Source organism: Balaenoptera musculus, chromosome 5, assembly GCF_009873245.2.
Source record: "Balaenoptera musculus isolate JJ_BM4_2016_0621 chromosome 5, mBalMus1.pri.v3, whole genome shotgun sequence".
In the NCBI taxonomy this organism is placed as follows: Eukaryota; Metazoa; Chordata; class Mammalia; order Artiodactyla; family Balaenopteridae; genus Balaenoptera; species Balaenoptera musculus.
In genome coordinates this window covers 27,606,266-27,630,995 of record NC_045789.1, presented here as the reverse complement: position 1 = coordinate 27,630,995, position 24,730 = coordinate 27,606,266, and the positions used below count along the sequence as shown (strand labels likewise).

Genomic DNA, 24,730 nt, shown 5'->3' with positions numbered 1-24,730 from the left:
TGTGGGCAGAAAGAGGTGCCAAGGTGGGGAGTAGCTGCTGTGGGGGGGGGGGGCCTAGTTGGTTCAGAAGCACTGATGTCTCCAAAGGCACTAGCTTGTTCCCGAAAAGGCGAGTCGCTCACTCCGCGGAGCCCTTGGATGGTGGGAGGTGAAGTGGGGAGCTGAAGGGGGGAGATGGTTGGAGCCAGAGTATGAAGGACCTCAGGATCCATGCGCAGGAGTTTGGCCTGGGGAAGCCATTGGAACACAGGACGAGACATAACCTGATCTGGGCCTCAGAGAGATCATTCTGGAACCCGTGAGGAGGGGCTGTTGGAATGGAGGGAGGGGCTGTTGGAATGGTACCCATGAGGCTCTTTAGGAGGCTTTTGCAACAATCCTGGTGAGTGATGATGACTCAGTTAAGGCAGTGGGATTCCAGAAAGATCTTTGAGGTCTTTGTGGTTTTTTTTTGTTTGTTTCCGAAGTTTATCAAAAGTCAAAGAACAGGAAAACTTTACATTAAAATATGGCAATTTTAGCTTTCACAGTGTCCACACACACACAAATCAAATCGTGATATCGTTTTGTTAAACCTGTAGCATGTGACCGCAGAGGTAACCAGGCCAATTCGTTCGGTTCCTCCGAGAAGGCGATGGAGCACAGTACCTGTGACTGTGAATTGAGCTTTAAGACGCACACCCTGGGAACACTCGCCACTGTCCGTGCAGTGATCTGCTTAATGTAGGGTTTGTCTGTATTGCAAACGCATAGAGATCAGTACAGGCCTACGCATCCGCTTTTATAAACATTTATCAATAGGTTCACAATTTAAATAGTTTTCAATGTTTCTGGCAACTTTCGATCCGCAAGAGCTGCAGACAGAGTGCGCTGCTGTCTTCCAGAATGCTTCCTGGAGAGCCGGTGTCCCAGCTGGCAGCTCTCCACGGTGATGGGGCCAGTCCGGCTTCCAGAAGGCAGGCTGTGGTCATTCTAAAGCCTGGCCTTGCTGGGTGTCCATCACATTCAGATATCACTCTGGAACCAGATGGACAGCTTTTGGTGGTACATACACAGAGACAGGAAGAATCAAAAAATTCTGTGTTTTTCTCCCATGGCATGTGGCTGACACCATCTCCAGGAAATGTGGGAGGACGTAGCATCTGCTGAGCTCCATTTCAGCTCCGGGAAAAGGAGAGCAGGACTTTTACTTTAGTACTTGTTTAGGCAAAGTGATAATTCCCCTCTCGCCCCTGCACCTCCACCTGCAGCCTCACCCTGCTGTGATTTCAAGGTCGTGTTCTGGGAAGAGGCTCCTACGGCCGGGTTGCCTTGCTCCTGCGTGTGAAATGACAACGGGCGGCCGTAGCAAATGCAGACAGCAAGCAGGGCAAGGAGCCGGTCCTTGGACAGGGCTTGGGGTCCAGGTCCCAGGGGTGTGGCTGACCAAGAGGCCCCCGTGGTGCCTCTCCTGCCTCCACGGCTGTAGGTGGGCCTTCTGCTTGCCCGCAGCACAGCCTTCATAGTTCTAACCATTTTCTAGGCCAGTGGAGGGAATTGGACTTTTCATGATGCTTCAACGTCTCAAGCGTGTGACTAATATTATTGAGACGTCTTTCTTTTTAATTGCAACTACTTGTTCAGTCTGTGACCCAATTAGTTCATTCTTGTTCTGAATGTATTGGAAGACCCTGTACCCTCTCGATCTCTCCTTATAATTATTACTATCATCCTCCTTTGAAGCACTGTTTTGATTACACACTTCAAAGGAGCTGCTAAAATACCCTCTTGCGCCATGCGGTGGAAATGTCCATGGCTTGGACTCAAGGGCAGTCGTCTGAGAGGGGTTCCTGTCTGCACATCTCAGAGCCCTGTACCTCCCTTTTCACCTTCCTTCCCCCAAAATTCCACCCCTTCCCCTGAAGAGGTTTGTAGTCACACATTCCTACTCTAATAAGAAGACTAGCTCTTCTCTCTGAGGCCCAAAAAGCTACGTTTAACAAACACAGGTAAATCAATAAATGTGCCTTATCAGTGTTAGGATGGCTGGCAGGTGCCTCACAGCAAACATTTTTGCAATTTCACCATCAATCCCCCGCCCCATTCCAAACACACATTCGTATTTACTTCTTTCCTGAGATCACACTATCTGGCAAGTCTGAATTCAAATGAAAATTGATCCAGTTGACTCACCCAGATCCAGGTGGAAGCCTGTATTTGTAAATGGGAAGCAGTTTTAACCAAATTGTGTGAAATCAAGTTCTTTGTTCTGATGCTGTCTCTGCCCGGTGGTCTGAATGTTTTCAACTACTTGGTTTTTATGAAAACTTCTTTCCATGTGGTATCCGGTTCTATAAAGCACTACCGTGCTGTAGGAACATTCACAATAATTTACTGAAGTAAAGGACAAGATATTGACTCAGTAAATTATTTGTCTTGCTCTTCAGGGTTGAGGCCAAAAGCCCTATTAGTGGTCCAGACAAGTGTCCTCGTGGAAGTGTCCCCTTCCCTCTTTTTGGTACTCTGTCATCTCTCTCCTTACCTTACTGTAGAAGGAATGTTTGTAGACTCCATTACAGTTCAGTGAGAAGAAATACGGATGAGAAAATTAAAGGTAACTCAATGAATGATGACAAGAAAATAAAAACTTTTTAAGATGACAGGAGAAGGTATTAACGCCCACTTAGGTCATTCATGGCTGCGAATTAGGTACAGAAGACCTTGTGGTTCTCGTCATTTTCCCTAATATGATGAGACTTTTGGGGAAATTCTGGTTGTGTACTCTTGCATTAGGGAGTTTTATGGGGAGTAGTGTCTGAGTCCGTTCAGGCTGCTGTAACAAAATACCACAGACTGGGTAGCCTGTAAACAACAAAAATGTATTGCCCACAGTTCTAGAGGCTGGAAGCCCTAGATCAGGGTGCCAGCATGGTCGGGTGAGGGCCCTCTTCCAGGACACAAACTGCCTACGTCTTGCTGTGTCCTCACGTGGCAAAGGGGCTAGGGAGCCCCGTGAGGCCTCTTTTTTAAGGGCACTAATTCCACTCATGAGGATCCACCCTCATGACCTAAGCACCTCGCAGAGACCCGACCTCTAAAAACTACAGCCTTGAGCACTAGGGTCTCGATATATGAAGTCAGGGGGGATACACACATTCAGACCATAGCCAGGAGTACGCAGTTGTCATCCCTGAGTCTGTGTAACATTAAGTTCCTCATTAAGGATTCTGCACAACCCAGAATATAGGGCAAAGCCTGTTTTCATAAAGGGCAGTGAAAGTGTATTTCTTTTCAAGAGATGGAACCATCTATTTTTACATCAGAATCTGAGCTTCGGCCTTCTTGATTTACTGTCTGGTGGCGAGGGTCTGCATTTCTGGAATTTTAACATGCAACTCAACCAGTCACTCATTCAGCACCTATTTATGGAGTGCCAACTGTATACCGAGCACAGTGCTAAACCAAGCTGTCAACCTGCTGGAGGGTTAGGTCCACTAACCTTTAGTGAGGAAGGAGAGAAACCACGGGAGACTTGACTAAAATTGGAATCCATGTGCCACCACAGCTTTCAAGAATGGCCTTCTTAGAGACAGGAGCTGAGCGTGAAGACCAGAGGTTACTTGGACTTATCAGTACTTGCAGTTTACCAGCCACATTCTTCAGAAGGAAGTCTTTGCTTAAGTCCTGAATGTTGACTAAACTGAAATGTGTTCACGTTGCCTTGTTTATTCCTCATGCTGCTTTGTTCTTTTGGCCCAGAAACAGAAAAGATAGTCCTGGAGGCAGGAAATGGGTTGCCCTCTTGGAAATTCAACGACCAGCTTTTTCCCTGTGACGTGTGTGGGAAAGTATTTGGCCGACAGCAGACATTGTCCCGACATCTGTCTCTGCACACAGGTGAGTCAGAGTCTCCCTGCCGGGCCTTCCCTCCCTGGACCACCAGCTTCTCCATGATCAGGAAGCTGTGTCTCTAAGAGAATTAAACCAGGAAGTGGTAGAAATGTTTTTATCTGGACCTTTTCAAGCCATCTTACCTGGCATGTTCAAATAAGGCTCTGGAAAGGGTTTTTTATTTGTATTGAAAGGATCCATTGAGTTCAAGGAGGATTGATGAGAAAAGATAAACATTTTTAGGTGTGTTCAGGTAAAATTTCTCAACTCTAAGGAGTTTATTGCTGTCACCTTGAGGGTGCAGGGCATGGGGCTGCACCCCATCTTATTGGATTCATCTCATTGTGGTAGGTGGAAGCAGAGGGGAAAAGAGCACCTTGGTGGAGAAACAGTCCCTGTCTTTATTTACATATAATAATGGAGAAATATGGTTGATTCTGAGTGTTGGGAAGCGGAAACCCGAATAAATAGTAACTTAATCAATGCAGCAATAATAAGCAAGGACAATAAGAAGTGAGGTAAAATCAATAGCAAACAAAAAGCAAGATGGAAAATAAAAAATGAACTATTTCAATTTTTACACTGTAGATCAGCCTTGTTAAAAATTCAAATGTGTCTTATTTACAGGAAACACAAAACAAAATGGTAAAGAAAATAAAAGTTTTGTATCTCACACAAAATTTAAAAAGGCAAGACAGTATTAGTATGGCAAGATTAATTTCTCTTTTTATATATATATATTTTTAAATATTTTTAATCTTAACTATTAAACCACTAAAGACAAAATTTAGTCATATACTTAGCCACAAAGAAAACTTTCACATGTTAAAAAAAGTAGAGGTTCTACAAGCCACATTCTCTGAGCATACTTAAATGAAATTTCAAATAACCAAGGATCCATAAAATGTCCTACCTAATTGGATCAAAGGAAAGGATCACGAATTCCAGACATCTAGGAGGAATGAAAGGGGAGCATTCATCCTTAACCTGGAACGAATAGCTACAGCTGTGGTCCACGGGACATTTATAGACTTAAACATTTTAATTAGAAGGGAAGAAAAACGAAAATAAAGGAACTTAGCACTCATCTTGAAGAATTAGTAGAAGAACAAAATCTAGGAAGAAGACCATAAAATAGATAAATCCCTTTAAGTCTGATTAAGAAAGGAAAAGGAGGCAGAAATATTCAAAATTAGCAATGAAAAAGGAAGCCTAATTCTTTTTTTATACAATGTTTAAAGATTACTTTCCATTTACAGTTATTACCAAATATTGGCTCTATTCCCCGTGTTGTACAATACATCCCTGAGCCCATCTTACACCCAGCAGCTTGCACCTCCCCCTCCCCCCCATATTGCCCCTCCCCACCCACACTGGTAACCACTAGTTTGTTCTCTATATCTGTGAGCCTGCTTCTTTTCTGATATATTCACTAGTTTGTTGTATTTTTTAGAGTCCACATATAAGTGATATCATATAGTATTTGTCTTTCTCTGTCTGACTTATTTCACTAAGCATAATGCCCTCCAAGTCCACCCATGTGGCTGCAAATGGCAAGATTTCATTCTTTTTTATGGCTGAGTAGTATTCTATTGTATATATGTATCACATCTTCTTTATCCATTCACCTGTTGATGGACATTTAGATTGGGAAGCCTTATTCTTAATACAGATGCTGTTAAAGAATTATTGGAAAATAAGGGCAACTCTATGGCAAAGAAAAACAATGGAAAACTTTAGAAGACATAGATAATTTAAGCAAAATTTCCAAAATTGACCCAAGCTGGGTCAGGGGGAGATGGTGGTACTTAAGTAAATCAGTTACCAAAGGGGAATTTAGAAAGATGATGGAGATACTATTAATAAAAGCATCAGGTCCAGAAACTTTCCCAGCTGGGTTCTTTTTAACTGGTTGAGACTAGGAAATTCTGATATTATTAAACTTTTGCAAATGATAGAAAAAGATAGAAAGCTCAACAGTTCACTTTATGAAGAAATCATAACCTTAATACAAAAACTTAACAACCTCACTTATTAATACAAATGCACAAATTCTAAGGAAAAGACTCTCTTCTATCTGTACTGCAGGGCTCCTCCCCAGCCCCGCGAAGCCCGGGCCACCAGCACCTCAGATGCTGGGGACCACCTATAATAATGATGATGCCTTACATTTTGTTGCAGGCAAATCTTTTTCCACACTCTTTCCCGTGAAGTAGATAAGACAGGTATTTTCTTTAAGGTGAGCCCACTATTACAAATTCAGAACTAAGGACAGAAAAGGAAGTTGTTCTTTCCTTCCTCTGCTACCATCTGTTACCTTGATCTGTACCTAAAAGCAAAGCCTGCTCCTTTAATTTCCTTAATTAATCAAATGAATTCAGAATGCCACTCTGGAAACAGCCCTGAAACATCGTCAGTTTTATGAAAGGGTTTCTATTAAGAAATCAACTAAAGTTTTTTATTTTATTTATGTAGCATGAAAATTTCCAATTAAGTTATTTCATCTGAGTCCCTTTAATTTCATTAGTGTTTGTTTCTTGGCTAACTCAGGCCTGGAGCTTAGGAAAAATGATGGGGCTTCTCTTACACACCAGTCCTGGGAAGGCTGTTCCACAACCCCTTCCTCAGCTCAGCACCCACCCTGGACTGACACATGTCGGGGCTTGGACACACACACACACACACACACACACACACACACACAAAATATTCTTGTAGCCTGCATGGAGCTCACGTTATCAGGAAGAGGGGCCTGTAGGTATCCAGGAAAAAGCAGATGGTCCAGTTGCCCTGGAACTTTCTTTCACCTTTGAAAGTCTGAAAGCAGAAGCGACCTGCCATGTGAAGACTTTTTAGATATTTAAAATTCCAAAGTGTTCCCTTTGTCCCCATTGGAAATGAGATTTGAACCCACCCTCCTTTCCTTGATACCCTTAAGTGGTCTTTTGCAAGGTGTTGGGATTTCATTTCTGAGAGTGGTTTGGGTTTTTTCCTGTCCCTTCTCCCCCAGAGGAAAGAAAATACAAATGCCACTTGTGCCCCTATGCTGCTAAGTGCCGTGCAAACCTGAACCAGCACCTGACCGTCCATTCGGTGAAGCTGGTGAGTACGGACACCGAGGACATCGTCAGCGCCGTCACCTCTGAAGGCAGTGATGGGAAGAAGCACCCTTATTATTACAGGTGAGCCGCCCGTGGAACCTGCTGGTCCAGGCTGCCCAGACTTTCTTGAACACTCCCTGCCCATCTGCTAGGGCACACATGACAAAGTGTCTTTTCTCAGTCACAGGGCTGAGCTTCCTTTTAATATTGACTTTGCTTGGATTGAACCCTGTGTTGCACTGACTCCTTCCTGGCTTGGGTGGCCCTGGGAGAGTTAATTAAAAGGGAGGAGGTCTTAGAGGTGGCTTTGTGGGGCGGAGTCCAGAGAGTGGCAGGGCTCAGGGGTGATTAGCTGTGAGGTCTGGGCAGCTGGGAAGCTCCCACCTTTGTCACTGAGCACCTCGCTGCTTCCTGAGAATTATCCTAAGGAGAAATGAATCTGAGAACCCTGAAGGAATAGCCCTGGAAGTATTGCATACTTTCCCCTGGCTGTGCTATCCTTTAGTACCTGGAATGGTATGGTTCTCTTCCATATTCAACCGTGAATCAATATTCGGTTTGTTTGCTATAAAATCCCGAGTTTTCAGGCTTGCTATCGAATCCTGCCCTAGTTTATCAGCGCACCGGCTCTGCTGATGTCTTGGCAAGGCTGCCCCGCATCTCTTTGCCCGGAGGAATCAGTTAGGTTAATGTACAGCATCTGGAATCTGTAATTTTAAATTAACTTTATGATTATTTAGCATAGTTATAGCATGAATGGGATTGTTACATTATGCTGGCAGTGAGTCTGTCTGGCACAGTGACCACTTCAGAGGTGTCCCAGAAAGTGGAAGAATTTTCTAATGCAAAGCCTTTTGGTGGGAGGAAAACACGTGTCAAGGTCCAGATTTCGGAGTGTACCACGTGCAACCGGGTAGCCTCCCTTGAGAAGCTCACCCTTCTCTCCTCCCGTACAGCTGTCACGTGTGCGGATTTGAGACGGAGCTCAACGTCCAGTTTGTCAGCCACATGTCACTCCACGTCGACAAGGAGCAGTGGATGTTTTCCATCTGCTGTACGGCCTGCGACTTCGTCACCATGGAGGAGACGGAGATAAAGGCGCACATCGGCACCAAGCACACAGGTGACCCTCCCCGTCTGCCCTTCTCACCCGCCTCTCCTCCATCCCCCGCCGCCCCACCTGGCATGGGCGTCCTCATCGCCGTGCGACACTGACACTTCCTTCCCGAAGGAGGGACTTCCTCAGGGTAGCAGAGCCGCATCCCTCTGTATCCACAAGGCCATTGCCCGGCCTGGCTTATGCCTCGCCAATCTGACAGATTCACCGGCTCAGGTGCGGTGGAGAGGCGAGGGCTGTTTGCTTGTTCCTCATCCTGGTCATCACCATCGTAGGTAACAGTCATGGAGCTTTAATGACGTCCCAGGCTTGCACCTTTGTGCCCCAGATCTCATTTAAGTCTTAGAACAACCCTCTGGGGTCAGTACCATCGTGGGCATACCATATAGGTGAGAAACTGAGGCTTAACAGAGGTCAGGTCTTCTCTCCAAGGTCTACAACCAGGAAGTGACTGCAGATACTCAGACCAGAACGCTTTCATGCTAGAGCCCACTCTCTGTGACCCTGCTGTTGTGACAGCCGCAGGCAACCCTGGACAGAGGGCTGCCCCTTTCTGTTTTGCGGGGCCAGAGCCCTGTGCACCCAGTTCTGCAGGCTCTGTCCCTCTTCCCTGAAACTGCAGCCCTGACCCCCTCCAGAATGATGCATGGCAGCTCTGTTCAGGGGCAAAGAAAGCCAGCTTCTCCTGAAACAACTCAGTGGCTCTCTAGCCTGCGGCCAAGACTTTGCCAGCACTCTCCTTTCCTTTAAGGGTCTGGCCATACTGGTTAACTTCATCCATTTAATGATGTTAACATTTGGACTTCACCACGCAATCGTCCTCTCCCAAGTAATGGTTACAAATGACACCAGCGTGGCGTCATTAAGTGACAACGGAGAGGAGCTCCCCCTGCATTTTGCTTACAAGTCATGAGCTCACGTTGCTGACTGCCAGCCCTGGGCGGTGGATCAGCCCCTTGCGTCCTCGGTCCTTGAAGGATTCGGGAAGGGGAATTTCCCTGACAGCTGAGCTGACAACGTGCACGGCCGAGAAGTATCTCTCTGTGCTTTACTGGCCGCTTTGGCTCCGTGGTGCCAGCAGCAATAAAAGCTTGCTTTTGTCAGTAAGCGGAGCAGCTATGACTCGGAGGTCTGCAGAGAACCGTTATGCTGAGTGAGGAGGTGCCGTTTTTACAGTCAGTTGTCTGACCATAACCATATTAGTACTGTGGGCAGCGGGTGAGCTGGGAAACCCGCATTGAGACAAATGAAATTCAGCATTTCTGGAGTGGCCAGTGGAGGGAAAGGCCAGCCTCTCTTCCATTTCCACTGGCTTTCAGATTTTTTTTTTCTCTTGTCTGTTACACTTCCTTTCTTCTCACCCTCTCCACCCCAAAGTATGCCTAAACCCAGTTAAGAACTTCTCTCCTCCCTCCCCTATCCACAGCTCTCTCCACCCCACCTCAAGGAAACTATAGAAACCATAATGGCTGGAAAGATGTTGGACTTAGAACCACTTAATTGTCATCACTGGAAACTTCACATTCAAAAGCAACTGACGCAAGGTCACTGACCTCCTAATTGCTACAGGGAACACGGTGAAGATCTTGTTCCCTTTGAGATGGTGGGACCCCTGATCTAGCTGGGAAGAACATTCTTGCTTGTTAACACAGAGAGCCCAGAGTGGAATGCATTAAAGAAGTTTCTTTTGTAACGCAGTAGAAGCCTTTAGTGCTGCTGCTATTAGGCAATAAGGTTCTATCCTATTTTATAAGCCAGGGGTGCTAGCAAGGTTTTTGTAAGGGCCAGGTAGTAACTGTCTTAGGCTTTTAGGCCATACAGATTCTGTCACTGCTATTCAACTCTGCCATTGGATGGAAAGTAGCCGTAGGCGATGTGCGAATGAGTGGGCGTGGTAGTCATAGGCAATATGCAAATGAGTGGGCGTGGCAGTGTTCCACTAAAACTTGCTTTACAAAAACTCAAGGCTAGGTTTGGCCCAAGGGTTATAGTTTGCTGACCCCCAGTTATAAGCTTATGGCCCCACAGTTTGGGTTTCTCGTATTTAGCTGCTGCTTTGAGGTGTTTGAATTTAACCCAAAATATGTCAGTCTACATCTGTAATCAGTAAGCTGTGTAATTGCAAAGTTATGATATAAAGCAGTATGTATGCTATATAGTATAGATAACAATATATATTCCTGAGAATGAGGAGCTTATGTAAGGCACTGCTGTGTCTCCAGCACCTGGAGCAGTGGCTGCACAGTGTAGGTGGGGAGTAAGCCTTCATCCAGTGAATGAATATAAGTGTGCAAGCACATCTACACACACATGTGCACGCCAAGTAAGAAAACTACTGAAACGTGGCCCTTGCCTGACCTTAGAGTCTACTAACTTATGTATATACAGGCATACCTCGTTTTACTGCACTTTGCCTTATTTAGCTTCGCAGGTTTTTTTGGGTTTTTTTTAACGAATTGAAGGTTTGTGGTAACTCTGCGTCGAGCAAGTCTAATGGTGCCATTTTTCCAACAGCATTTGCACACTTCATGTCTCTGTGTCCGTTTTGGCAATTCTTGCGATATTGCCAGCTTTTTCATTATTATTATATTTGTTATGGTGGTCTCTGATCAGTGATCTTTGATGTTACTATTGCAAAGAGATCAAGACTTGCTGAAGGCTCAAATGATGGTTAGTATTTTTTAGCAATAAAGTCTTTTTAAATTAAGGTTATGTACATTGTTTTTTCAGACATAGTTCTGTTGCACACTTAATACACTACAGTATACTGTAAACATAACTTTTATATGCACTGGGACACCAAAAAAATTATGTGACTTGTATTATTGCAATATTTGCTCTATTGGTGTGGTCTGGAACCGAACCATCAATGTCTCTGAGGTTTGCCTGTACTCTATGTGGAAGAAGTCACTTGGGATGGAGGAGAGCACACGTTGAATTCTAGATCCTGGCTCTAGACCCCATGTTACTGTAAATAGCTCTGGGAATGTAAGAACTCATTTAACTTCTCTGGGCCTCCATCTGTTCCCTGAGTTTTTTTAATGAGTAGGAGATGCCAGACAGGCCTGAGATTCTCTAATTCTGTGAGCCTTGTTCCCTCATTTGATTTACCTGTCGTAGGAATGGGCATCTTTTATTTCAGTACCCTAGGAGATCTGAAGTGCTTTCCTGTTACCTAGTAAAGTTGTGATCTACGTATGGGATGAGCTTTAATGAATAGCAGATTTTTACTCAGTCTCTCTTAGAATCCACATCCTTCTTCATACTTCCTTACTGGCTACTCTTACCCAAGGCACCCTTGTGAATGAAGTGCTGAGCGGGTATCTGAGGAACTGTCCTCTGTTTAGTGTTTCTTCAGTGACTCTCCCTTACCCTCTTCCTCCACGGCTCCTCGTCCCTGCAGAGAACATCAGCAAGATAAAATATTCCCTCTGGTGCTTCCTTAATGCAAATTTTGCTGCAGTCTTTAAATGTTGCAATAATGGCATTGAGGAATTTGAATAGCTATTTGGAAAATACAACCATCTGTATGTCACGTCACATTGACACCAAAATAAGTGCCACATGACTTACCCAATCCCTGTTAACAAATCACCCCTAGAAAGGCTTGAAGAAAATAGAATATTTTTCAAACTTCCAGAGTAAGAAGAATTTGTAAAAGCTTAAGTGACAGAAGAAATCACGAAGGAGAAGAATCAGGAGATTTGACACAGGAAAATTTCTCCTGTTTGCAAAAGCAAAGCAAAAGAGAAGGAAAAGGAAAAGAAAAACCCACAGTCTGAAAAAATGTGTTTCTAAAAATGACAAAATGCTGATCTATTTACAACATGGAAAATTCATATAAACTGGTAAGAAACACTTTAGGTCTCCAATTAAAGGATTCACAAAGGACATGAACTGTCAATTCACAATAAAAGAAATAAAAGCTAAGGACTTAACATGAGGAAAAATGTTCAACCTCGCTAGCCGTCAAACTAAAACTCACAAGTGGCTTATCTTTCACCTATTAAGTTAGGAGCACGTCTTGTAATGTCACCCACTGTTGCCAGAAGCTGCCGATCCTCCTGTGGCCATGGCCTTGCAAAGTGGTAGAACTTTTGAAAACTAATTAGTATATACCAAGAGCCTTGAAAATGTAATACGCTGTGACCCAGTAATCCTGCTTCTGGGAATTTATCTGTAGGGAAAAAAAAAAAAAAAAAACCATCCAGTGGAATATTAATTTTAACTTAAAATTCAGTTTTAAGGAAATATTTAAGTAGAGTAGGATAAGTTTACTCCATGGATATAATCATATCATTTAAAACTATTAATTCATAATTATTTTCATAAATTTTTTGAGCACCAACTGTGTGCCAGGTATATAAAACAGCATGGGAAAATACAAAGTGTTCGTTATCATTATTATTATATTTTGTAAATATTATATGTTATATTTTATAACATAATAATATATTTTTCAATAATGCTTACCATGAGCCAGGCATTGTTCTTAGCGCGTTGCATATAAAAACCCATCTGGGGCTTCCCTGGTGGTGCAGTGGTTGAGAATCTGCCTGCTAATGCAGGGGACACGGGTTCGAGCCCTGGTCTGGGAAGATCCCACATGCTGCGGAGCAACTAGCCCCGTGAACCACAACTACTGAGCCTGCGCGTCTGGAGCCTGTGCTCCGCAACAAGAGAGGCCGCAATAGTGAGAGGCCCGCGCACCGCGATGAAGAGTGGCCCCCGCTTGCCACAACTAGAGAAAGCCCTCACACAGAAACGAAGACCCAACACAGCCAAAAAACAAAAAACAAAAAAAAACCCATCTGAGCCTCACCACAAACATATGAGCCAGGTGCTGATATTATTCCCATTTTTCAGATGAGGTAATTGAGGCACAAAGTACATACCTTGTCCCAGGTCATACAGCTACTGAGTGGAACAGATGGCATTCAAACTCAGGTATTCTGGATCTTAAGTCCTTATTCTTTATTTTTTTCTTTATTTTTTTATCGGAGTATAGTTGGTTTACAATGTTGTGTTAGTTTCAGGTGTACAGCAAAGTGAATCAGTTATACATATATCCACTCTTTTTTTAGATTCTTTTCCCTTATAGGTCATTACAGAGTATTGAGTAGAGTTCCCTGTGCTATACAGCAGGTTTTTATTAGTTATCTATTTTATATATAGTAGTGTGTATATGTCAGTCCCAATCTCCCAATTTATCCCTCCCCCGACTTATTCCCTGGTAACTATAGGTTTGTTTTCTACATCTGTGACTCTACTTCTGTTTTGTAAAGAAGTTCATTTGTACCCTTTTTCTTAGATTCCACATATAAGTGATATCATGTGATATTTGTCCTTTTTTTTAATTTATTATTTTTTTTTTATATTTATTTTTGGCTGTGTTGGGTCCTCGTTTCTGTGCGAGGGCTTTCTCTAGTTGCGGCAAGTGGGGGCCACTCTTCATCGCGGTGCGCGGGCCTCTCACTATCGCGGCCTCTCTTGTTGCGGAGCACAGGCTCCAGACGCACAGGCTCAGTAGTTGTGGCTCACGGGCCTAGCTGCTCTGCGGCATGTGGGATCTTCCCAGACCAGGGCTCGAACCCGTGTCCCCTGCATCGGCAGGCAGATTCTCAACCACTGCGCCACCAGGGAAGCCCGTGATATTTGTCTTAAATGCTTATTCTTAACCACTATGCAGTTAACAACAACAATTTTAAAATAAAGATGCTCACTTTTTCAAAAATAAAAAAAAGAACACCAAATATGTAATGTTGTTCGTATTGAGGCAGCAAGAGGGTGGGTACTGTTTTCTGGTGTCAGTCTCTCAATCTGTGTCATTTTAAATTACGAAATATTTAGGTTGTTCACGTTCTCTTCCGTTGGCTGTCCCAGTGTTTGAGGTTGCATTACCTGTGCACAGGTGTCCTTCACCAAAAATCTTTGCGATGCCGAAGATCAGCGATGGCTTGGATTGCAGTGAGCCTTGGATTGGGTTGACAAGGGCGCCCTGGGTCACTCCCTACAGATACAGCAAGGGGAGGTGTGAACTGAGGGGAGAGGAAGCTGTGTAGATGAGGGATTACAGAGCGCGTGGGCTGGGCTGTTCCCCATGCTGTAGCCCAGAGCGTTTGCCGTGACACCTCTATGTTTATACATTTATTAATTTAGGGAGCTCTCCCCAGTGCCGTAAGCCTGAGGGTACTTGAAGCTACTCTTAAAGATGGTAATTAAAATTATCTGTTTTAATTCTAAAAACTAGTTTAAAGTAATCACTCGTAATATTCTGTTGATAAGACTAGTCTTAGAGGATGGATTTGGTGAAGCAATGTCAGGGACTCAGGGCCCCCCCTGAAAATATTCTATTTGCCTACAAAATGTGACTGAACTGGTTCAATATTTAGATAAGACACTGGCAATCATGGTGCTGGCTTTCCTTGTACCAAGGGAGGAATGTATTCTAAAGGCATGTTCCATCCCTTCTCGTGGGTCAGTAAGTGAGGTCACCTACTGTCTGTCCAGGAACCAAGTTCACTTCTGCTAAGGAACAAGATTTTAAAAATTGTCAACTTGGGACTTCCCTGGCGGTCCAGTGGTTGGGACTCCAAGCTTCAATGCAGGGGGCGCAGGTTCAATCCCTGGTTGGGGAACTAGGATCCTGCATGCCATGCTGTGGGGCATGCCCAAAAAGTAAAACTAAAAGGAAAATTAAAATTGTCAACTGAAGTAAGGGTTGGGTACTCTGGGCATAAGTGCAGCTCTGACAGGAACGGGACTTGAAAACATTGTAAGCCGGTAAATATTTTCCCTTCCTCATTTTACAGACTTTTTTAAATTAGACAAGTAATTTATGGTCACTCCAGAAAATGTTGAAAACCCAAATAAAAGAAAACAAGCATAAGGCTGATCATTTCACACGCTGGATGTAGCCACCATTACAGCTTTGTTTACTTCTGGATTTTTTATGCCTATATATAAAATATGATTTATATTTTTAATCTCCTAATAAAGGAACTTTGTTTCTAGAGTTTAAAATCACTAGATTACTTAATTGGCTGATTTGAAGGGAAGGGAAGCACAGTCTCCCTATATTTTCAACCCTAGCCTAAAACTATGGGGTTGCATTAAATTGGCTTGGGGAGAATTGATGTCTTAACAATATTGAGTCTCTTGAACATTTACAATGGATAGCTCTCCAGTTATTTAGGGTTTATAATGTCCATTTTTATTTATTACAGTTTACCTTCAAGTGATATTATACCTCTTCATATGTAGTATAAGAACCTCACAATAACTTCTTCTCTCCCAGCCTTTATGTTATTGTTGTCATACATTTACCTATTATAAACCTTATAATACTTTGTTATTATTTTTTAAACAAAATTACTTTTATGATATTTTAAAGAGATTTTAAATCGAAAGAAAAATTCATCTATCTACCCATGCAGTTATCATTTCCAGTGTTCTTCATTCTTTTTGTGTAGATCCATTTTTTTATATTTGGTGTCATTTTCCTTCTGCCTGAAGAATTTTTTTTTAACATTTCTTGTAATTTGGGTCTGCTGGTGATGAATTCTTTTGACTTTTTTTTGCTTTCATTTTTGAAATATATTTTCACTGAGTATAAAGTTTCAGGTTGACAGTTGTTTCTTTCAGTACTTTATAAAGATGTCACTCCACTACTTTTCACTTGCATTGCTCCCAGTGAGAAATCTGCTGTCATGCTTATTTTTGTTCCTCTGCATGTAATGTAGCTTTCCTCCTCTGGCTGCTTTTAGGATATTTTTCTTTATCACTCATTTTGAGCATTTTGATTATGATGTCCCTTGGTATAGATTTCTTTATCTTTGGGGTTCATTGTGTCTCTTGGATCTGTGGGTTTGTGGTTTTCCTCAAATTTGGGAAAATTTTGGCCTTTTCACATATTTTTTCTGCCCTCCCTACCCCATTAGGGACTTCAATTGAACTTCTATCAAGCTACCTGCAGGCGTCCCATAGCTCACTGATGCCCTTTTCATTTTTGTGATTCTTTTTCCTCTGTGTTTCATTTCAGATCATTTCTATTGCTATTTCTTCAGGTTCACTAATCTTTTCTTCTGCCATGTCTAAATTGCTGGTAATCCCACCCAGTGCATTTTTCATCTCAGACATTGTAACTTTCATCTCTAGAAATTTGGATTGGCTCTTTTTATATCTTTCATGTCTCTACTTAACTTTCCAAACATGTGGAATACAGTTACAATAACTGCTCTTATGTCTTTGTCTGCAAATTCTAACAGCTTTGTCAGTTCTGGGTCAGTTTTGATTGGCTGATTATTCTTTTCGTTTTGGGTTGTGTTTTCTTGTTTCTTGGCATGCTGATAATCTTTGTTTGCATATCAGACATTGTGATCGTTACCTTGTTGGGCGCTATATATTTTATATTCCTATAAATATTCTTGACCTTTGTCTTAGAATTCAGTTAATTACTTGGCAACTTTGATCTTTTGGGGGTCTTGCTTTTATGATTTGTTAGGCAGGTCTGGAGCAGTGCTCCATCGAGGGCTAATCATTACCCACTATTCAAAGATCTTCCTCAGTTTTCTACTCAATGCCTTGGGAGTTATGAGTTTTTCTAATTTGGCCAGTGGAAACAGAGACTGTTCTCTAAGCCTTTCAGATGGGTTTTTTCCCTCTAACTTTGGGTGGTTTCCTCACACACATGCTCTGACCCCTACTCTGCTGAATGTCCTTGAGGGACCCTCTGCAGGTCTCCAGGTTCCTCTCCTGTGCTGCTCTTTCCTCTCTGGTGTTCTGTCCTGCAAAGTCCAGCCGTGTTAATCTCCTCAGACCCTCAGCTCTATCTCCTCAACTCAGTGAGTCTGCCAGGCCATTCCCCAACCCTGCACTGCAGCCTGGAAAGGAAAGTCTCTCAAGGCAGGAAGCAGGGCAAACCTAGAGCCTGCCTGTTTTCTTTCCTCTCTCTCAGGGGTCACTCCTCTTTATTGCCTCATGTCCAATGTTGTGAAAACTATTGTTTGATAAATTTTGTCTGTTTTTTGTCAGTTGATAAATAGCAATGGTAAATCCAGTCTCTGAAACTCCATCTTGAATGGTAGCAGAAGTCTCCTGATACTAGATTTCAGTGGCCTCTTGATTTGTTTACTCCTGGTTTTAAGGGAGAGTCCTGTGCCCTGATGAAGAGTATGGACATTAGAGCCTGATCAAGTGAAATCTCTGCTCCACCACTTCCTAGCCATGTGACCAAGGCCATGTTAACCTGGCTGTGCCTCCCTTCCCTAGTCTGTAAAATGGGGGTGATAATAGTCATGCCTCATTGGATTTTTGAGAGGATAAAATGAGATAGCGCATTTAAAGCATGATAACCCATTTAACGCATCTAAAGTTTCTAGAACTTGGTAACACATTCATCTTAGCTATTGTTGTCATTTTATTTTAATTCTTATGAGACGCCAATAAACACTTGCCAATTGAATATCTACTCTTGGCCTGAGAACCACAAGTGTCATCACCATAGGTGACTGGGACCTGGGATCCAGCGCTGGGAGAGCTGGAAACCTCAGCTTGTGCTCCCTGAATGATGATGTAGACATGAGGCCCCAAATCCCCCACCCATAATTGCTATTATTCTAGGGTTTTCATCTCCTAAATAACAGACCTGGGTTTGTTTGTTTTTTTAATGTTTCAGGGGAAGACAGGAAGACCCCCAGTGAATCAAACAGCCCCTCTTCATCCTCCCTCTCAGCTCTGAGTGATTCAGCCAACAGCAAAGACGATTCAGACAGCTCCCAGAAAAACAAGAGCGGAAACAACCTGCTGGTCATCTCTGTCGTGCCTGGGAGCCAGCCCTCACTGAATAGTGAGGAAAAGCCAGAGAAAGGTAAGGGAGGAGGTGGGCTGGTCTACTCAACCCTACCCACTCTGGCGGGGATGACCCAGTCTTGAGAATAAGCCCTTGACAGAAGTGATGTTGGAAAACAGATATTAGGCCTGGGAACAGTATAGTACGTATCATCTAAAATTTACGTGTGCTTTTTGGCTTGATTTGCATCCGTATATGGGGTGGAAAGATGGGGAGTGTGACATTGATTCCGAAGCTGTATGTTTAACTCCTTTTAGCCCGGAGATGCAGGGAACAGTGCCTGGAAGGGTACAGCTGGAGGGTGGGGGCTCTCTGTCCTACTCCTGCCCTCCTGTCCCTCTGCCCCATGCACCCGTACACCCAGCCTCGGTCCTTTCAGGGTTCGAATGCGTTTTTTGCAACTTTGTCTGCAAGACGAAGAACATGTTTGAGCGCCATCTGCAGATCCACCTCATCACCCGGATGTTTGAGTGTGACGTGTGCCACAAGTTCATGAAGACCCCCGAACAGCTGCTGGAGCATAAGAAATGCCACACTGTCCCCACCGGTGGGCTCAAGTAAGGAAAGCAAGTACAGAACCTTTTACTGTGTTGTTTATTAAACACCCTTTCCCCATCCCTACCCCATCCCCTCCCCTGAAGGTTTTGGGGTCATGGAGAAGGGGGGCTTGGCATGGGGGGCGTTAGTCAGGCACCTCTGCTGCCTTTAGCTGGATAGGAATTAGATCTGCCCCCCAGGAGGTTGGCAGATACCAGCAGGAGAATCCATTTCACAAGACGACTTGCTGAAGCAGCTCGGCACGGGCATGCAAGGGTAGACCCATCCTACACTGCTTGAGTTTTGCTCAGACTTGATTTTAAGGGACTTGGGGGTTAGTGTCCCCAGGTGTAAATCATTACACTGACACTGCACTTCACCCTCTATTTTTTAGATGATTTGCTGCAAGTCTTTTAAATAAGCACTACAGCTACCCCATACACACACCCACCCCCAAATATCGGATCCTTGCCAGTGTGAACAGGCAAGAGGCACCGTTTTTCATGCAAAGATCATGTGCCTCGTGTCTTCCAGCACATATGCCTTATGCCTTCCCAGGAGCCGGAATTGGGATCTCCCTGGTGTAGCCTTCGTGAGATCTGACATTTCCGGTCACATGTTCTTCACAGATCCCCAAAGACCTAGACAATGAGCATCATCATTAACCAATATTTGCAACAAGCCCTCTGGTCTGAAGAGAGACCCATCCGTTATTATCAAATGCACTGTGTGTCTGGCTTGATAATAGGTGCTAAAGGGCAAACAAGGAATAAAACATAATTTCCACCCTCGGGAAATGTACGTCCGAGCACAACCAGAGTTTAATCTTCCCAGTGCTTCTGAAATCAGAGTCCCTGTTCGTGAGGCACTCGTGGTCTAGTAAAGAGAAAAAAGCATCTGTCACTGGGCACAGAAAGACATACCACTTTCAAAGCATAATTATTCATGTTTGGCTGAAATGATCATGTTATTAAAAGAATGAAAAATGACATTGTACTTAATAGAAGAACAAAAAGCCTTTTGTTTGTAAACCTTTTTTATCTTTGAAACTCACAACTTGCCAGAGAAGTGGCATGACTGTCCTGAATGGGTGAGGGGTGGAGAGACCCAGAAGGAGCCTGGGAGTCGAGTCGGGGGCTCCGTGCAGGATGGACTCCCCGGGCTCCTGCCTGGTCAGGGGGACCCTCCTCAAGAACTTACCCAGAAGAGCAACACCTACTGTTGGATCCCATTTTGTTTCACCCTTGGGGGTGATTAGGGGGGAGGGGGAGGGGTGGGTAAATGGGATGGGGGGAGGGGCGATTATCATTCCCGACCACCAGTAAATGGGAAATGCCTAGCACGAGCTTATTTGGGAATTTGATTTGGTTTATTCCCACTGTCCCTTTCTAGATATTTGTGTACTCATGTTTTTAAAAAAAAAAAAAGCCATGTATTTCCGTGGTTGGAGTAGCACTCGTTGCCCTGCCCAGACGCCCAGTCACACCCATTACCTGCGGCCCCAGCCAGTTGTGGCTTTGCCAGTCAGGCCCCCTTTCTTCGGGGACCTAAGGAGTCCCGAGCCTCCGACCCACTGGGGAGGATGCAGAGTGAACGCTGTTGCTTTTGTGGGTATAAAAGCCCACTTCCCGTACAGCGCTAATGGTCCCCTATGTAATAGTTTGTGTTCTAGGATGACCAAGTAGAAGAATACTTTGAAAAAATTGCTAAAGCCTTCTGGCTGTACAGTGCGTCTTTGTTTTGTTTTGTTTCGTTTTCCCTTTGCCGTATCAGAGCATTAATTTGCCTGAGAGAGTGTCTTTACGATAAAAAACGGGAGCACGGAAAACCCTTAGCACTCTGCCTGAGCAGCGAAAGAAAGATTGAGCCGTGGGTCACAGAAATGTCCTTAACGTGAAACAGACTGCCGATGTCTAAATTGCTTTTCTGTGATGGGACTGCTTGTACTCTATATCCTGTTCATAATGCAGATCAAATAAGATTATACTATTATTTTTCTTTTGCCGTAGCTCAGGACAGTGGTGAGTTTCAGACTCCTCTAGGTAAGGCCCAGCTTGGCGTAGGGGTTGTGTGTGCACCTGACCTGGGAATGGGCTTTATATTTCTCTCGTGTGCACTCTTCTGTGAGCTGAGGTTCCGAGGCTAACGGCGGGCTTGGTGCTGAGGAGCAGTGCACGGGCACTGGGTGTGTTGGGCTCTGCTGAAAACCTCTCCAAACCCTCCGAGGACGATTCACTCCCAGGCCCTGCCCTGCAGGTGCCAGGCCAGAGCCGAGGCAGCCACTTTTGCATTTGCATTCTTTTGGTAAAGAGAGCACACACGCTACAGCTATCATATCAGCCACCGACTCGAGCCCGGCAGCTTCTACAGAGCGAAGCTCAGCAGAATCCGTAAACCTGCCCTCCCCGTCCTCCTCGCCCCTCCGGACAGCCGGGAGGCTCGGGGGTAGCGTAGCCTCACTGCCTAGGATGGAGAGACCCAGGCTTTGTCCCAGGGCACAGCCGGCCCGATAAGGCGGCAGAGCTGGGACTGAAACTGGCCCTTCTGGATAGACTCTGCCTAAATTACCCGTAGAGACCAGTCCAGTAATGAATCAGAGCCCACCATGTGCTGAGTACTCTACCGAGCTCTGCAGAGAATGCAGAAGAAAAGGGGGACACGGTCCTGCCCGCTAAGGATTTATGATCCCTTTGGATGATTATTAGTTCCATGACGTAATAACACTAATCATTAATAATGCATTAATAATGTCTTCAAGCTCCAGGGAGCAGTCGCCTCCCTCCCCCCCTCCCTCATTCCTAGACGGGCTGGTGGGTGGGCTTCCTTCTGCCGAGCCCGTTGCTGGTCCTCCCCTCCCTTCCCTGATGGAGACCCCAGGGCTGTAGGAGACAGGTTTTAGGAGCACAGGTCTCTGCATCTACACACACACTCCCACACGCAGACACACACCCAGGCCTTCTCGTCCTAACCACCCTTTAATCAGCACGATTCTGACCCCTACGACTTTCTGTTTGCTGGAGGTAGCTCTCCCCCTATAAGCTGTTCTTCAAAACTCTTAGCCTTTCTGCGTGTGCTTGGTGTGGTGCATGAAAAGTCGATTCTTTTGTGTTGCTCCCATCTCGAGGGGAGGTCGTGAGGGTTAGCCCTCGGCCGAGGCCACTGGGGGGGGCCGGGCGGGGAGGACGGAGGGGAGAACCGCTTAGCCGGGCGCCCCCTCCCGCACTGGCTCTGCTCCCCTTCCTGGGGGCCGGCGTCCGCGGGTGCAGCCAGGAGACCCCGAGCAGGCCGAGGGACGGCTCCGTCCGCCGCAGAGCCAGAAGAGGGTCCTCGTCCCCCACCCCACCCCACCCCCCGCAGGAGGCGGCAGGGCCGGGCTGGGCAGGGGGCAGGCCGGGCCTCGGAGCTGGGCGGGCGGCCGAGGGCAGGCTGGTGAGGCGGGGAGCAGCCGGGAGGCCGCCGAGCCCGCGTGGCTGACCCGCCCCTGTCCTTGCTTCCCCCCCCACCCCGCCCCCCGCCCGCAGGTGCCCATTCTGCATTTATTCCACCAACCGCCCCGCCGCCATGGAGTGCCACCTCAAGACCCACTACAAGATGGAGTACAAGTGCCGGATCTGCCAGACGGTGAAGGCCAACCAGCTGGAGCTGGAGACGCACAGCCGCGAGCATCGCCTCGGCAACCACTACAAGTGCGACCAGTGCGGCTACCTGTCCAAGACCGCCAACAAGCTCATCGAGCACGTGCGCGTGCACACCGGGGAGCGGCCCTTCCACTGTGACCAGTGCAGCTACAGCTGCAAACGCAAGGACAATCTCAACCTGCACAAGAAGCTGAAGCACGCCCCGCGCCAGACCTTCAGCTGCGGAGAGTGCCTGTTCAAGACCACTCACCCCTTCGTCTTCAGCCGCCACGTCAAGAAGCACCAGAGCGCGGACAGCCCCGAGGAGGACAAGAAGGGCCCGGCTCCGGCCCCCAAGGAAGCCGCCGGCCCCGGGGCCCCGCTCCTCGTGGTCGGCAGCGCCCGCCACCTCCTGTCTCCCCTGTCGGTCATGTCCGCCTCCCAGGCTCTGCAGACCGTGGCCCTGTCGGCCGCCCACGGCGGTGGCGGCGGCGGCGGTGGCGGCGGCGGCGGCTCCGAGCCCAACTTGGCACTCAAGGCCTTGCCCTTGAATGGCTCCCCTTTGCGCTTTGACAAGTACCGGAACTCGGATTTCGCCCATCTCATTCCCTTGACGATGTTATACCCCAAGAACCAGTTGGATCTCACATTCCACCCTCCCCGACCTCAGACTGCGCCGCCCAGCATCCCGTCCCCCAAACACTCCTTCCTCGCCTATCTCGGACTGAGAGAGAGAGCGGAGACTGTCTGAGGGCAGCCGGGCTCTGTACCAAAAACCAAGAGACAGAGACAAAAACACAAAACTCACAGAACTTAAACACAACCCCAGCAGGTGTACGTTGCTGCAAAACCTACAGACCCGCCCAGGTCTGACCACGTGTACTGTATCTCTTTAGTGAGGAATAGAGAATTGGCTCTGTGTGTGTACCTATTGCATTGACCTGAAAGCTGCTTTATCCAATCTTCGGAGAGGTGACCTACTGCCTCCGTCTACCTTCAGAGGCATGTCTCCCCAGCCACACACTCCCACCCTCAGCCCTTCCCCGTCCTTTGAAAGGAAATTCGTCTTGTTAAACCCTAAAGAGAGTGTCCTTAATAGCAATCAGCACTCGTAAGCTTCTGTACCGGTGCATTTTGTTTTCTGTTGGGTGAATGGGGCGTGTGGGCGTTTGTGGATTTGGAAAGAGACAGCCGTGTGTCGTGTGCCATAACATTTGCACATTCTTCGTACTGGCTTCTTTCACAGGGAGGAACGTTCTTTGCCCTCCTGGGTTGTTCATCCACGGCAGTCGCTCCCCGAGCTCCTTCATTACCTTTCCCCCTCTATTTTGTGGCTACAGAGTGGTAGGGCCTGGTGCTTAGGCGATGAAGGAATGGTAGACATCTCAGTGCTGCCTGAGATTTCCGACAGAGTCCTGGAGACCTTTTGCTCGCATCTCTGGTTATGAAGATGCGAGCAGCTGAGAGCCCCATCTGGAAGAAATAGCTTGCAGCGCTGCAGCCAACAACACAACACTTAACTGTGTTTTGTGTGTGTGTCCATACGTATGCAGTGTGTATGGTACACACACACAGTGCATCATTTTTTTAAGGGCAGATTATATATATATATGTATGTGATGTATTAAGTCAGTGGTTACCATTTGTTTGCAGGAAAAGAAAAATTGTATGAGTGAAAAATTTTATGGTTGATAAATCCAGCCAAGGAGATTAAAAGGGGTTTGGATAAATTCTGGGTATAAATGCTCAGACTAAAAAAGAAATGGCAGTTTTGCACAGTGCTTTTGGTCTTGCACTAGTTTTTGTTTCTCATCTGCAAAAAAGAAAAGTAAAATAAAAGGAAGAAAATGTACCTTTTTTATGGAAAGAGTAGACTGTATGTTTGAAACTTTTGTCATAACCTCTTTGACATATAACGACCCAACAAAAAGGTGCTGTTAGTCCTACCGTTCAGTTTATGCCCCTGAGACGTTTCCGTTGTGTTTGCAGGTCGTCAGGCTATAGCGGTATTCTCCATGTTATTAATAATTCTGTATTCCATTTTGTTAACACCTGGTAGATATAACCTGCTAGGAAGCTAACTTTATACTTATTTAAAGCTCTTATTTTGTGGTCATTAAAATGGCAACTTATGTGCAGCACTTTATTGCAGCAAGAAGCAGATACGGATTGGTTGTACAGCCCTTTGCTATTCTTAAAAAGTAATGGGTGATTTAAAAAGAAGAAAAGGAAAAGAATCTTTGGCTAAACATGTTAATGGCTTGTGTTTTTTAAGACAACAGAATTTCCAGTATGAAACAGGCTGAAGAGCAGAAAGAAATGTGCTTTGTATAATAATGAGACGTTTGGAATATAAAAGTTTATATATTATTTATCTATTGAAGAACTGGTGTACAGGAGGAATGCTTTCTTACTGCGTTGCTGTTTTCCATCATGTGTTATCCTAGGGTTGGGATTTTTTTTTTTTTTTCATCTATTCCACCGGGAGAAAATAAAAGCATCCCTAATTTTCTTCCTCTAGTCAGTTTGCTTCACTGAAAGCTCCCCTTGAAATTGGTACCGTTCTACAGGAGTCCAGAAGTCTGTACCTTCTGTCCACACCATGGTCGTCCCCTATACCCACCCTTCCTCCCCCAGA

At 45.5% G+C, this 24,730-nt stretch overlaps 1 protein-coding gene across 5 annotated transcripts in view; it reads left to right on the top strand.

Moving 5' to 3' along the window:
* Positions 1-23,851, top strand: part of ZNF827 (zinc finger protein 827) — a 175,813-nt gene extending 151,962 nt beyond the window's left edge. Inside the window, exons 9-15 of one of the 5 annotated variants that reach the window (XM_036853682.1) lie at positions 3,739-3,876; positions 6,881-7,052; positions 7,928-8,094; positions 17,765-17,956; positions 18,318-18,495; positions 20,485-20,517; positions 21,997-22,117. In XM_036853682.1, coding sequence (XP_036709577.1) covers positions 3,739-3,876; positions 6,881-7,052; positions 7,928-8,094; positions 17,765-17,956; positions 18,318-18,495; positions 20,485-20,500 — 863 coding nt within the window. In that variant the 3' untranslated portion in view covers positions 20,501-20,517; positions 21,997-22,117. Of the gene's footprint in view, positions 1-3,738; positions 3,877-6,880; positions 7,053-7,927; positions 8,095-17,764; positions 17,957-18,317; positions 18,509-20,484; positions 20,518-21,996 lie in introns of all 5 variants that reach the window. The other 4 variants (XM_036853685.1, XM_036853681.1, XM_036853683.1 and 1 more) reach the window with 4 other exon arrangements.
* Positions 23,852-24,730: the final 879 nt, after the last annotated feature.